The 15,907-nt window shown below is 38.5% G+C and overlaps 1 protein-coding gene across 4 annotated transcripts; it reads left to right on the top strand.

Annotated features, from left to right (window-relative positions):
• Positions 1 to 1,755: 1,755 nt before the first annotated feature.
• LOC124858222 (ADP-ribosyl cyclase/cyclic ADP-ribose hydrolase 1-like) lies at positions 1,756 to 14,201 on the top strand. 4 transcript variants are annotated; one of them, XM_047350137.1, is made up of 11 exons: positions 1,756 to 1,910; positions 2,286 to 2,364; positions 2,472 to 2,595; positions 3,854 to 3,980; positions 4,063 to 4,201; positions 5,959 to 6,041; positions 6,135 to 6,208; positions 6,283 to 6,375; positions 8,873 to 8,920; positions 9,166 to 9,252; positions 13,209 to 14,201. In XM_047350137.1, the coding sequence occupies exons 2-11, from the start codon at positions 2,298 to 2,300 to the stop codon at positions 13,306 to 13,308; spliced, it is 942 nt and encodes a 313-aa protein (XP_047206093.1). In that variant the 5' UTR covers positions 1,756 to 1,910; positions 2,286 to 2,297; the 3' UTR covers positions 13,309 to 14,201. The 4 variants fall into 4 exon arrangements, with proteins under 4 accessions (XP_047206093.1, XP_047206094.1, XP_047206095.1 ...); XM_047350138.1 differs by having other exon boundaries at positions 4,063 to 4,198; XM_047350139.1 differs by lacking the exon at positions 8,873 to 8,920.
• The last annotated feature ends 1,706 nt before the right edge of the window (positions 14,202 to 15,907 follow it).

Consider the following 15,907-nt stretch of genomic DNA (forward strand, 5'->3'; position numbering starts at 1 on the left):
AAGTATTTTGGACCACTGAGCAACAGTCCAGTGCTGCTTCTCTGTAGCCCAGGTCAGGCGCTTCTGCCGCTGTTTCTGGTTCAAAAGTGGCTTGACCTGGGGAATGCGGCACCTGTAGCCCATTTCCTGCACACGCCTGTGCACGGTGGCTCTGGATGTTTCTACTCCAGACTCAGTCCACTGCTTCCACAGGTCCCCCAAGGTCTGGAATCGGCCCTTCTCCACAATCTTCCTCAGGGTCCGGTCACCTCTTCTCGTTGTGCAGCGTTTTCTGCCACACTTTTTCCTTCCCACAGACTTCCCACTGAGGTGCCTTGATACAGCACTCTGGGAACAGCCTATTCGTTCAGAAATTTCTTTCTGTGTCTTACCCTCTTGCTTGAGGGTGTCAATAGTGGCCTTCTGGACAGCAGTCAGGTCGGCAGTCTTACCCATGATTGGGGTTTTGAGTGATGAACCAGGCTGGGAGGTTTAAAGGCCTCAGGAATCTTTTGCAGGTGTTTAGAGTTAACTCGTTGATTCAGATGATTAGGTTCATAGCTCGTTTAGAGACCCTTTTAATGATATGCTAATTTTGTGAGATAGGAATTTTGGGTTTTCATGAGCTATATGCCAAAATCATCCGTATTAAGACAATAAAAGACCTGAAATATTTCAGTTAGTGTGCAATGAATCTAAAATATATGAATGTTAAATTTTCATCATGACATTATGGAAAATAATGAACTTTATCACAATATGCTAATATTTTGAGAAGGACCTGTATATGTTTCTTAACCATAGCCAGGGAAATGAATTTAAGTGCCGCAAGGCAAATGCTTAAAGAGAATTAAAAAGGAAACAATATAAAAACTATGCAATATGCCATTTAAAAGGAAGGAAAGTATGTGGTAGCACTACATAATACAGCCTGTACTTTTTCACAACTTAGAAGTTACCATTCCCAGAAGTTACCAGGTACTCCCATGAAATGTTCATGACACTTTCTGGTTACACTACCACAACTTATCAGGTATGTTCTCAGAACTGTTATTGAGCTTCATAGTTAAATCCGGAACACAACCTGGTATGTTCCGGAAAAATACCCAGCAAGTTTCGTTAAAGTTCTTGGAAAGTGCTTGATAAATTTCAAAACGTAACAGGTACGTTTTAAAGACATAACTTGTAAGTCCGTAAACTTGTATGCTCTAGGAAGGCAACCAGTAAGGTTACTATGAAAGATTCAGAAAATTACCAGGTCATTTTCAGAAAGTAATGAGTAAGTACTGAGAAGGTATCTGGTAAGTTCCAGGAAAGTAATGGGTAAGCTCTACAAAGTAACCCTCAAGTTTCAGGAAAATTCCTGGTAAATTCCAGAAAGTTGTACATCCGATTAATTTAACTGATAAGTTTGGGAAAATGAACCAGTAAGCCTTTTGAAAGTCTAGTCTAGTAAGTCCTGGAAAGTAGCTTGTAAGTTAAGGAAAGCCATCTCTAAATTATTGAGAAACTTCATAGTATTAAACTGATCTTGTCAACAGAGAAAGAATGATAAAATCTTACATATTAGATATTTTGCTTATTATAAAGTTTGTGCTGTTTTTGAACCTTGTGTATATTATATCCCAAATTATTGTACAATTTCTCAGAGAACAGCAGACACTTTGTTTAGGGAGATTCCTACCAGCATCTTAATAGGAATCATGTGGGTCTGCTTTTGGAAAAGGAGACAGGAAAAAACCCCATCTCATTTGTTTTTCAGGAATGCCTTGGTCATAGTGAGGAGACATGTTCCTTAACTGGTGAAAACCTCTTTAACACTTAATCCTGAGAGGAAACTGTTCTGTTGCCTTGGACAATCGGAGACCAATAAGTTGGAAATCTACCTTGAGCCAAATGTTTCCCATTGCAACTGTGGGAGCGTTTTGGAGGTTAGTATTTCAAGGGGAAAGTGGTGAGCTTGGCATGTGTCCAGAAATTACAAAATATGTTTAACTACTAAAAAACAAAGCTGAATTAAAAAAGGGTGCTTTTGTAAGTTGCTTAGACATTGATGTGTGAATTTATTTTAGCTGCCAGTTTTGTTAGCCTTGTACTGATGCACCAGTACCTTTTGTGCACCAGTACAAAACGTACTGGTCAGTTAAAAGCCGTAAGCTAAGGAACAAAGATCATTAGATGTCAGCCAGTTACAGACATCTTTTGAGTATTTAGGAATGTACCTTGTACCTTACAGTTACATTCAGAAATAACTTGTTTTTTGGTTCTTTAACTAAATGGCAAGTTAAAACATGTCTCTTTTCAAGAACTCCAGTTTGATGGAGGGTCCCACCCTTATGCCTTCTGTTAAATCGGCTTGCTTTGTAATAATCCACATCACCATATGTAAGTAATTCTTTTCAATATTCGCATGACAATCTTTTACAAAGGGAGGCACTCCTAAATGTAACGGATAATGTCTTTATTCTTTGACCTTTGTGCCCAATTCAAAGGGATTATTGTGCCTCAGCTCTGCCACAGTCCAGTGCAAGCCACGTTTGGGACAACCCCCAACATTAAACACATTGTCATAGGAAGATGCTTCACTTACACCACACTGGTTCAGCCTGGCTTAAGGTAATATACTATAAACAGATGGCACAACATATCTAAAGTCACATTTCATGCCTTGACCATGGGACACACAATCTTAAACGATCTGATTTCCTTCTAAAGCCCGAAGCAAAATAGTAATATATATAATAATTTGGTAGCACTACTGACCAGTCACTGCAGAGGGTTATATGGTAGTGTAGTGTGTCAAGATGGAAAACTGTCAACTGAACTGACAGACATGTTTGCAGTGCCATGAATCCAATGTCTTGTTTTTGCTTTTCTGATTGTCCAACAAATTTTAATATCATACAAAGGTAACAAGCAGAAAAACAAAAACAATGGCCAAAACTGCATTTGCAATGACTGGCAATAAGTCATTTACATTGCTGTATCTGAATTTTTTAATCCACTCTTGTATGGAGAATTGTTTAAAAGCAGCCACATTGGAGGGTTTTGGATTACGAATGGCCTATTTATGGTCGCGGCACATGATCTGAATTAGATTTAAGTCCAGGCTTTGACTAGGCCACTCGAAAACCGAACTTTGTTTTCACCTAGACATACAGAGGCGGACTTGGTGGCATTCTTTGGATGATTGTCCCAAGTGTTCTTGAGTTTTCTTGTGTTAAGCTCCCAAACTGATGGTCAACATTCTCCTTCAGGATCTTCTAATAGTGTGTAAAGAACCTAAAACTAAAGTGGTTTGGTTTTTTTTTTTTACTTTAGCCTGCTCAGTGTGCATAGTGGCAAAATAAAGTCTTGTTTGTGACAATTCTACATTTTAATTTTTGCTCTAACTTTAGATTGAACAAATTTAGGTAGGTAGTTAATTTCTTTTATCTATTTTTTTTACATGAAGAAGAACATGCCTTGCTTAAATAGCATGTTCTGTTGTCATTTCCATTTTATAAAAGAAATGAGTCTCTGTGCTACATTACATTTATTCTCAAGGGACACATGAAGTCATGGGTTGCTTATAGAAATTGGGGAAAACTGCTACGTTTATAGCTGTAAAACAAACAGACACCCTCCACAAGAAGGGTAAGGCTCCAATCCTCATTGCTAAGAAGCTGACTGTTCACAGAATGCTGTATCCAAGCCTATTAATGGAAAGTTAAGCGGAAGGAAAAAGTCTGAGAGAAGTTGCACAAGCAAAATTAACAATTGCTAAATTGCTAAAATAAATGATTTTTTTTAATGAAATTCTAATGTATTCATATAAACTTGTAAACCTTCCATCAACAGTTCATTTGTGAGACCTCTTTTTTTTCATATTTAGGTATGACTGTGAGGAGATCTGGATGCAGTTTGAGAAGGCGGTTGTCCAGCAGTCCTCTTGTAATGTGACAGAAGAGCATTATTTTGAAATGTTTAACATGATGCCACAAATCTGGCCATGTGATAGTGTGAGTACTTTTGAAATTAGAATTTCAATCCATCAGTTTTTAAATCTTTTGGTAAACATGCTTTTACTTTTATTCTGTTCAGTTCCTTTTTTGGAGTAAAACCAGGATGTTGATGCACAGATATGCGGCAGTTTTTAGCCATTTCTGGACACTGGAGGACACATTGGTTGGTTACCTGTTCAACGACCTCATCTGGTGTGGTCAGGAGGAAGACTCTGGTTGTAAATTATTATGTATAAAACAGATTTTCAAAAGATCATCCTGAGTATTGGGATTATAGTGCCTTCAAACCTTTTACAATTTCATCACGTTACAACCACAAAAATAAAAAAATCACAAAAATCAAAGTGCATTTTTTTGTGCTTTTATATGATAAGCCGACACAATATAGCTCATATCTATGAAGTAATAATTAAAGAATACATGGTTTTCAAATATTTTACAAATGAAAATCTGAAAACTGTAGTGTCAGTTTGTATTCAGCCCCCACGAGTCAGTAAAAATTAATTTTCAAGTCTTCCCACAGATTCTTAATTAGATTTAGGTATTGAATTTGATTAACCTCTTCTAATATGTGACTATGCTTTGATCTAACCAGTCCATTTTTGCTCTGACTGTATGTTTATGGTTTTTGTCCTGCTGGAAGTTAATTCTCTTCCCCAGTCTCAATTCTTCTGAAGTCTCTAACAGCTTCTTCCAGGATCATCCTGTATTAAGCTCTATTCATCTTAACATGAATTCTGAGCAGGGTCCCGTTCCATGCTGAGGAAAAACATCCCCACAGTATGATGCTCTTACTACCATGTTTCACAGTGTCAGTGATGTGTTCCAAGTCACTTATAGTGTTTTCCATTATACATACGGTTTTGCATGTAGGCCAAAAAGTTGAATTTTGGCCATTTCTGATCTCAACCTTCTTTCACAAGTTTACGTGTCATCTACATGGCTTGTGGCAAACTGCATACAAGACTTCTTCTGGCTTTGTTTTAACAGTGGCTTTCTTGTTGTGGCTCTTTCATAAAAGCCACATACAATGTGTGGACTGCACACGTAATACTGGTCCAGTCAACAGATTCTCCTAGTTACCATGGACATTTTTTTTTTTTTTTTTGTCCAGTGTATCAGTTTTGGTGAATGACCATGTTTTTGTAGTGTTGCAGTTGTGCCAAACTCTTTTTATTTCCAGAAAATGAATTGAACAGTGTTTGGGGAGATGTTCAAAGCTTCTCCAGAACTTCCTCCCTGACCTGTCTGGTGAGTTTTTTGGTTGTCATGAAGCTGCTTGTTCACCCGTGTTCTATAACAAATCACTGAGCAGCTGTATTCATTCTGAGAGTTGGTCTCATTTTTTTTACTGATTAGGTTAATTTTCAACTCAACTGTTTACACTGAATTTTATTTAGGAATATCAGAATCAAGGGGGCTGGAAACTAATATGCACCACACTTTTCAGAAAATCATTTAGCATTTTCCTTCCACCTTATCCACCGTTATCCATTAGTTTATGTTGTTCTGTCACGTAAAAACCCAACATATATATATATATTTTGTGATCATAATGTGACAAAATTTTGAAGGAGTTGAAGTTGAAGGAGTAGCAATACCTTATGAGGCATTGGATACATCTAACAAAAATGGCATCAATTAACTGGAACATATAAAATGAGGCAAAAGTAGAATTCATTATTAAAATAAGCAGAATGAGAATCAAATAAAATTCTATGATTTTAAGAAATCCACAGTATTAGTGGCAGCTTGTTGGTTAGCTCTGATCAAACTGGATGCTTTTCTATTAAAATGATTTTCTATTGCTTGTTATCTGTCCAGGTTCAAATCTTTCTTCTACCACACCTTTAATTATCTCTTTCTGAGCAATAAATAAACTTAAGCTGATTTATACCCATTTAGGCCAATACTCTAAACCATGACATGTGCATTTTGTTTGAAATGTACCATAAATAACATCTATTTGTTACAGACTTTGATTTCAACTATTGTCCAGCATGGTCAACATGCAGAACCCATCCAGTTTACTCCCTGTGGAAGCAGGCCTCGCAAAACGTAAGTCCAGTTTCTCACTCCCTCTTCAACAAACAACCTTTCCTTCAGAAGATTACAAGCAGATGTGCTCTCATCAGATAACCCATTTGTTAGTTTGCAGAAATGGCATGCGGGAACATCACTGTGCTGCTGAATGGGTCTATTGTTAATGCGTTCAACAGAAAAAGGTAAGAACAGTGGATGACAAGAAGAAGCTGTTGAAAATTTGTTTAAACTTTAATATTTGTATATTTCTTTACAGCATGTTTGGAAGTGTCGAACTGGACAGCCTGAATCCTCAGAGGGTGAATTATGTCAACATTAAGGTGGTGACAAATCTAGAGGGACCACACATGTAAGAATAAAAACAACCAACAACTGTCGTTAAAAATGTTGTCTCAAGCATATCGCTCTGTGGACTCTTTCCCATAGAGATATGCACCAATTGTATTAAAAGGTGAAAATGATTTTGTGCGAAAGGCCTATGTTTCAGCAGAAATGTATATAGAAACAGAAGTTGTGAGCACATACATGTATTCTAGCATTGATGGATCCTTATGTTGATTTACAAACTGGATTCCAAAAAAGTTGGGACACTAAACAAATTGTGAATAAAAACTGAATGCAATGATGTGGAGGTGCCAACATCTAATATTTTATTCAGAATAGAACACAAATCACAGATCAAAAGTTTAAACTGAGAGAATGTATCATTTTAAGGGAAAAATATGTTGTTTCAAAATTACATGGCATCAACAAATCCCAAAAAAGTTGGGACAAGTAGCAATAAGTGGCTGGAAAAAGGACATTGAGCATATAACGAACAGCTGGAAGATCAATGAACACTAATTAGGTCAATTGACAACATGATTGGGTATAAAAAGAGCTTCTCAGAGTGTCAGTGTCTCTCTGAAGCCAAGATGGTAAGAGGATCACCAATTCCACTATTGTTGCGCAGAAAGATAGTGCAGCAATATCAGAATGGTGTTACCCAGCGTAAAATAGCAAAGACTTTCAAGTTATCATCATCAACCATGCATAACATCATCAAAAGATTCAGAGAATCTGGAACAATCGCTGTGCGTAAGAGTCAAGGCCGTAAAACTCTATTGGATGCTCGTGATCTCCGGGCCCTTAAACGCCACTGCACCTCAAACAGGAATGTCACTGTCAAGGAAATAACAGAATGGTCTCAGAAATACTTCCAGAAAGCATTGTCAGTTAACACAATCCACCGTGCCATCCGCCGTTGCCAGCTGAAACTCTACAGTGCAAAGAGGAAGCCATTTTCTTTGCACTGGGCCAGGGGTCTTTTAAAATGGAGTGTGGCAAAATGGAGGACTGTTCTGTGGTCAGATGAGTCACGATTTGAAGTTCTTTATGGAACACTGGGGCGCCATGTCATCCGGACCAGAAAGGACAAGGATAACTCAAGTTGTTATCAACACTCCGTTCAGAAGCCTGCATCACTGATGGTATGGGGTTGCATGAGTGCTTGCGGCATGGGCAGCTTGCATGTCTGGAAAGGCACCATTAATGCAGAGAACTATGTTCAGGTTCTAGAACAACATATGCTCCCATCTAGACGTCATCTCTTTTAGGGAAGACCCTGCATTTTTCAACAAGATAATGCCAGACCACATTCTGCAGCAATCACAACATCATGGCTATGTAGGAGAAGGATCCGGGTACTGAAATTACCAGCTCAATGATGCAGTCCAGATCTTTCACCTATAGAGAACATTTGGCGCATCATAAAGAGGAAGGTGCGACAAAGAAGGCCCTAGACGATTGAACAGTTAGAGGCCTGTATTAGACATGAATGGGAGAGCATTCCTATTTCTAAACTTGAGAAACTGGTCTCCTCTGTCCCCAGACGTCTGTTGAGTGTTGTAAGAAGAAGGGGGGATGCCACACAGTGGTAAAAAAGGCCTTGTCTCAACTTTTTTGGGATTTGTTGACGCCATGTAATTTTGAAACAACATATTTTTCCCTTAAAATGATACATTCTCTCAGTTTAAACTTTTGATCTGTGATTTGTGTTCTATTCTGAATAAAATATTAGATGTTGGCACCTCCACATCATTGCATTCAGTTTTTATTCACAATTTGTTTAGTGTCCCAACTTTTTTGGAATCCGGTTTGTAGTTTCCACATGGATCACGAAGTAATCGTCAGCAAACAAGGCTTCTATGGCAAACCAGGAATCAGATAGACTTCGCAGGGAGGTGATTTATTGTTATCTCCCTGGCTTGCAAATATCTCCTCCACGCCCCTGGAGCTGCTCAACAGGAGTTTAGAATAACAGGAGTTTAGAATAACATTTCCTTACATTGTTTGTATTTTTCCTTGGATTCAGGAAGCCAAGTGCTGTAAAGAGCCTTACACAATTATTCATACACCTTGATCTATTTCACATTTTGCCACATGACATAACTCAAACTGAAATAACTTTTTATTGGGATTGTATTCACTAGCTTGATTAACCTAAAGTATAATTGTGAAGGGCAAACAAAAGGTTTTCAAAAGGTTCTGTATGAAAATCTGAGCAGTGTGTAATGCTCTCTTTATTCTGATGCCCCCAATGAAATTCAGTGCAATGAACTGCCTTCAAAAATCACCTAAACAGTAAATAACAGTGTGCAATTATTATTCCAGCATGAATCCAGCTGTTGTGTGAAGCTCCGATAAACTATGGAGTTATTGCTTTTGTTTGAGTGTTTCTGTTGCTATTGTATTGTGATGGAAATAAACAACCAATCTGATTTCTTCTTCTCTGATCACTAATATTACTTGACAAATAACTTAGTGCATTACCGGCTTTTTGTATTAGTAGCAACATTTGTGCACAGGTTCCGGCAGCGGGTTGAAATAAAACAAGTTGTTTGGATCATTCAAATGTATGTACATCCTACTGAAATTCAGAAATATCATTTTAAATTTCTGCTAACTGCAAAGTTTAAAACTAACTAATGTCATTTACTACTATATACTACTACAGAATGGCAGGGCTGTGTTAAAACATCATTACACAATGTTAAAAATAGTAATGTTTAATACGCCAATTTTTAGTTAACTTCATTACCCTTTTATTTTATTAACAGTTATTTACCAAAAAAATTAAATGTATGTGACTTTTTTGCAGAGACTCCTGCAGTCAAGGATCTATCATTGAGCTCATCCAAATACTTTGGACACGAGGTTTCCGATGGACCTGCACAGAAAGTGACCTGTGAGTGACATCTGACTTTTTCTTATTATGCAATTTTGGAGGTTTGCTTAAGAGGAACTGAGTCAAATATTAGGTCTACAAAGATTTGTCTCAGTGATGTTACATCATATGCAGGGGCTCAAGCTAATGTCACAAAGTTTCATACCTTGCTAAAGATGTTGGAGTATCTAACAAGATTTGTTCAGTTTCTGTTTTTGTGGATACAAATATGAAGAAGTGAAGTATATTTTGTCAAACAATCATTCCTGTCTTGTCTATGAAGTACCTGTATAATTTATGAAGCACTCCCAATAAGTATATTGCATGTTCATTGTTATGAACGTTTAAAAATTCTCAGTGTCCTAAAGCATAAGCATAGACTAAGTTACTGTTTGCCGTGATGTCTTTTTTTTCTGTTTTTTTAATGCTAAAAGCGTTACCTTCATGGCTAAATGTTCAATGCTCAAGACAGTCTATAAGTGCCTTCTAGTGGTCAAATAATTAATATCTTAATTAATTAGAAGCCAGGGGAGCTGGCTTGTAATATATTAAGTAAGCCATTCCAAGCATGTAGCATCCCAAGTTGAGTGAATCTTCATCGGTGCAGACAGAGTGTAAATCTAAATCCGATGCATATCTCATCTTTTCAAATGCGACCTGTGTCTGTACCAAATGTCTTCCCCCTCTCTCTCCCTGTTTCCTGTCTGCCTACTGACAGAAACATTTTAAAATAAAGGCCGCAAAAAAATATTTTTAAAAAGTGGTCCTCAAAAATGAACAGTGGTAACTGACAACAGGGTCATGAGTGGCCAAGGCTCATTTATGCACATGAAGAGCAAAGGTTGGAATTTTTGGTCTGATCCAAGAGACTTCCTGCTGCTGTTGTGGCTTTTCGTTGTCCGCTGAGCCAACCCCTCCCTCCTACTTCCTTAATTCTAAAAGGGATTGCTCAATCCAACTCTCCATCCAATGGGTCCGGACTTACCCAAACCTGAAAGGTCTTACTAAATAGGTTTACGGAAAGTTCTGTTTAAGCTGGTGTCAGGAAATGACTCGCCTAGCCTCTGACAGCCTACATCCAAAAGTCTCACCCTTCTTCAACTGGAGGTCCGGGTAACCGAGTAGCCTCTCGCCGTCATCCACACCTTCGACAGTCACTTTTGTTCACGGCTGCTCATTCCCTAATTTACAACTGGCACTTGGTATATGGGCTAGGTTAATTTTAGTAGCTCGGAACAAGCTTCAAGGGTGCTGTTTTGTCAAGCTTTGGCTAAGGCAACCAATAAAAACCTCCTAATACATCTCAGAACCAGGCAGCAAGACTTTTTACCACCACTGAAAAACCAACAGTATAGTGACTCAAATAATTGAATGTCCACAAATTAACTAGAATTTTATATGCTTGCTTTAATTAGTAATGCTTTGGCAGGAGTCAGTAACAGCTTAAATTCAGCAATACAAATAATTATCACAAAATTAGAAATGAATATACTTGCAAAAGTAAGAGGCTTGTAGTATTTTGACTTCCATGGTTATCCTGACTCAGGTGAAGATTCTGTCAGACATTCTGTCAGAAATTTTTTACCTTGCCTGGTGACATTAAACTTAAAAGGACCTACTGTCTAGAAGACAGTATAACCTCATCATGTTCAAGAATAACATGCGTGTATATTAAATTGACTGATGTATACACATTTTATTTATTTATTTTTATAAGGACTAGAGTTTGGTGTCAGCAGACAGTGAACCCTTTAACATTAGCCTAAGGTATTGCATAAGATAAAGCATATGTCACATCACATTTTATCAGGTGAATTCGCCAATATCAGGTTCCCATCCTGGTCCCTGTCCACTGCTGACGAAAACTGAAATGATCAAGTGAGCATCACCAATAGTTCAAAGATCAATGAAAGTTGATAGTGTGTTGCTGACCTCTGGAACACAGAAAAAGGCAAGCTGCTTGAAGGAGTTAGAGGCTTTAGGTGCTGCCATCCATGTGGATTTTACTTTGACATATACCGCCCTACTGTTATGGATTTTCTTATCAAAGTGGGAGAGAAGACAGCTCATTAAAAGAGAAAGACCGGACTTTGTCTTATAAAAATGTATTCAAAGGCAGTCTGCGTTTGAATGACTCTGTCACTGAGCAAGTCAGTTAAGCAGAGCCACGAACACCAGTCCCACACATGTATTTATACCAAACATGACAGTGTTATCTCAACTTCAAAGAGTCTGTGTTTTATGGCCCTAGACCCTCCTCGGGTCAGAGGTAACAAAGTTATTTACGAGCGGACCATCTGCTCTTCCTAAGACATCACCCTAAAGAAGGGGTTTTAACCATTAAACTTCTGATAATGGCTTTACATCTTCCTCCTCTAAACACAGATGTTCTGAGGTGAGAGGTAACCTAAAGGTCATACGCTTTGGAACACTTTAGAACACTTAATAAAATAATTTCCATCACACTACCTAAGCATTGTTGCAGACCATGTAGGCCCTGTTTTAAAGGACCAAAAAAGAAAAAAAAATGGGGTACCAGACAGAACGGAGACATGCCTTGATGGGTCAGGGATGTTTGGAGCAAAATTAAATGTAATTCAAATTCAATTCAAAGATACTTTATTGATCCCCGAGGGGAAATATGGTATGAGAGGTTGCATATGTTTATCTTGAGCATGTGTGTGTGTGCAAGTGAATGTGTGCAAGTAAGTCCATGAAGCACTGTCACAGAGGCCATTGTCCTTGATGGTACGTTGGAATGTTCATCAACCGGCCACAAAGTTCTGAGCAGATCCACAGATGTCCTCAGGGAAGGGAGGGGGCAGAGGGAGCAGAGTGTCATGTTTACATAACTTCCAGGAGACGGTTGAAGATAACCAGCCATCAAGGCCGTGCAGGGGAGCCAGATTCAGAAAAACAATAATTATTTGGGTTAGGCTGACTGAGTCCATTGTGTATCCAGAGAAAAACGTCCCGTCCGGACAAGTTGGGCTCTCCTTCACCCTGTCTTCTTGTTGGAATAATTGAATAAAGATTTGTTTTATATTGTTGTTATTCTTTAACTTGGCTATTTGATCTTATAATCATTCAAGATGTGTGTGAGTAAATGATCTGATGAGTTGTCTGCAGTCAAAGATCATAAATGGAGCTGAGCTAGCAGAGAAGGAAGCAGTCCAGTTGAGGAGGTCATAAAGATGAAGGCTGATTACACTGAACAAAAGGCGCAACTGACCCTGGAAGCTGAAAGAGGACTGTGGAAATGTGTTGTTAATGGTTGTTTATGACTTGTTTACGATGCAGCTGTTGTTTTCCCATCCTTTAGAGATTAATGTTTTTGTAAACTAGGGACCCCGAAAAGACCATAAAAAGAGGGAGCGGTTAGATGGGTTTCAGAGCGGTGGAGAGTTTGTAACTGAAAGCAACTCTGACCGTCTCTCCTCGCAAGCGAGTAAAATAACTAATACTTTGTCTCTCTCTTCTTTTTTGGGTTGTTATACGTATTGTTAGGTTGTTTAAACCTGACACTTCTCCTCGAGAAAATTTGATCAATTGCATTGAGAGACCAGATGACCAAATCCATAACTAAGAATTTGGAAGATATGCAAGAAGAGGCTCCAAAAAGAAGACAAGACACAGACCTGAAGCAGGGCAGATATGGGAGGCGGTGCGGGAGACAGAGAAAAAGCGTCCTCCTCCACTGAGAGCAGAAAAAAAATAACATAAAAAATAGGGGCCAATGCATTATTAGTCAGTATGTCATAATTTTATGCCTGACTGGAATATACAAACCATCCAGCCACAGTATGGTATGTAAATGAAGCAAATATGTCTGTTTACATGTCTTTTATTAGGACCATATTGACCATGTTACTTATCTAATATAAGACAAATTGATAGAAAGACAATCTACTTCTCCTGACCTTGAGGCAAACTGTCAGTTGTCAGATCCTAAAGTAACCAAAATCACTTTTTCACAGGACCTTGGTGATCCTTCAGTGCATCCAGGACCTAAATCAGCCCAGATGCCAGATGTTGGCAAACAGCCTGTTGCAGCAAAAGGACCTAACATCCACCTGAATCATCCTCTAAAACCATGTGTTATACTCTGATGTTGGTATTTTAACCTTTAAAAATACCCCTGCCTAGTAGCTAAAGTAATTTAATGGTTAACCTTTTTTGTGCCAGCCTTTTAGTGACATACACAGCATTTGATGTTCAACTATGACATTCATTATTTATGGGGTAATCAAGATGGCTAATTTTATTAGGTCAATTTCAGAATTGCTCAGCAAAGTGAACTACTAATAAGGCATATATTTGGATAATTCTGTATTTTCACAGTAATTACCTTTGTTCTGTACATTTGATCTTTTTGAAAATAAGGTTTTGAGCTTAAACACACCCATGCAAACACGGTGCTACTGCTCAACAAAGCATGTCTGAACAGTTTTTGTTGTTTGACAATGATTTCCTGCTTGAATTGAAACCACAACCCACAACCCAAACTGTCTTCAGATGAGTTATGTGAGAAAAAAGCAGTTTAATCTTTCATCCTTGAGAAATATGTTCCCTGGAATTGGGAGACTTTTCTTTTGAGAAATATGTTCCCTGGAATCGGGAGACTTTTCTTTTGATTTGCCTGATTGCTCACTCAAACAATTACCAACATGTTTTTTAATCAAAGAGTCTTTAAGACCATGGTATTATCCATTCATATTTTCACTAATGTAGAAATGCAGTAAATACATTGCTAAAAATGTCGACATGATATAGCTTTCTTTGCAATAAGAAGGAACATGCCTAATGCTTTTATTAACATTGGTGTAGTAATTGGATAGTTTCTATTACATGTTCTGAAGAGGATAGTTTTTACATTAGGTTATTATTGTACAGAGTTTACTTTGGGACTTAGTGTAAGTTAAATCTTTGACTGGCTTCAAGTTAACAATAAAAAGAGCTGCTGTCTTTAAGATTTCCCCCTTTATTTTGTCATAAATCCCAACATTGTTTTGTTGGACCTCACAAAAGAACAGCTGTTGCTGATGTCAAGGATTAATTCCATAGCCCAATTAACGGATTTCATATACAGGTCCTTCTCAAAATATTAGCATATTGTGATAAAGTTCATTATTTTCTATAATGTAATGATGAAAATTTAACATTCATATATTTTAGATTCATTGCACACTAACTGAAATATTTCAGGTCTTTTATTGTCTTAATACGGATGATTTTGGCATACAGCTCATGAAAACCCAAAATTCCTATCTCACAAAATTAGCATATTTCATCCGACCAATAAAAGAAAAGTGTTTTTAATACAAAAAACGTCAACCTTCAAATAATCATGTACAGTTATGCACTCAATACTTGGTCGGGAATCCTTTGGCAGAAATGACTGCTTCAATGCGGCGTGGCATGGAGGCAATCAGCCTGTGGCACTACTGAGGTCTTATGGAGGCCCAGGATGCTTCGATAGCGGCCTTTAGCTCATCCAGAGTGTTGGGTCTTGAGTCTCTCAACGTTCTCTTCACAATATCCCACAGATTCTCTACGGGGTTCAGGTCAGGAGAGTTGGCAGGCCAATTGAGCACAGTGATATCATGGTCAGTAAACCATTTACCAGTGGTTTTGACACTGTGAGCAGGTGCCAGGTCGTGCTGAAAAATGAAATCTTCATCTCCATAAAGCTTTTCAGCAGATGGAAGCATGAAGTGCTCCAAAATCTCCTGATAGCTAGCTGCATTGACCCTGCCCTTGATAAAACACAGTGGACCAACACCAGCAACTGACACGGCACCCCAGACCATCACTGACTGTGGGTACTTGACACTGGACTTCTGGCATTTTGGCATTTCCTTCTCCCCAGTCTTCCTCCAGACTCTGGCACCTTGATTTCCGAATGACATGCAGAATTTGCTTTCATCCGAAAAAAGTACTTTGGACCACTGAGCAACAGTCCAGTGCTGCTTCTCTGTAGCCCAGGTCTGGGGAATGCGGCACCTGTAGCCCATTTCCTGCACATGCCTGTGCACGGTGGCTCTGGATGTTTCTACTCCAGACTCAGTCCACTGCTTCCGCAGGTCCCCCAAGGTCTGGAATCGGCCCTTCTCCACAATCTTCCTCAGGGTCCGGTCACCTCTTTTCGTTGTGCAGCGTTTTCTGCCACACTTTTTCCTTCCCACAGACTTCCCACTGAGGTGCCTTGATACAGCACTCTGGGAACAGCCTATTCGTTCAGAAATGTCTTTCTGTGTCTTACCTTCTTGCTTGAGGGTGTCAATAGTGGCCTTCTGGACAGCAGTCAGGTCGGCAGTCTTACCCATGATTGGGGTTTTGAGTGATGAACCAGGCTGGGAGTTTTAAAGGCCTCAGGAATCTTTTGCAGGTGTTTAGAGTTAACTCGTTGATTCAGATGATTAGGTTCATAGCTCGTTTAGAGACCCTTTTAATGATATGCTAATTTTGTGAGATAGGAATTTTGGGTTTTCGTGAGCTGTATGCCAAAATCATCCGTATTAAGACAATAAAAGACCTGAAATATTTCAGTTAGTGTGTAATGAATCTAAAATATATGAATGTTAAATTTTCATCATTACATTATGGAAAATAATGATTTTTATCACAATATGCTAATATTTTGAGAAGGACCTGTACTTCTGTTTAACACACAAAT

This window comes from Girardinichthys multiradiatus, chromosome 21, assembly GCF_021462225.1.
Source record: "Girardinichthys multiradiatus isolate DD_20200921_A chromosome 21, DD_fGirMul_XY1, whole genome shotgun sequence".
Lineage (NCBI taxonomy): Eukaryota > Metazoa > Chordata > Actinopteri > Cyprinodontiformes > Goodeidae > Girardinichthys > Girardinichthys multiradiatus.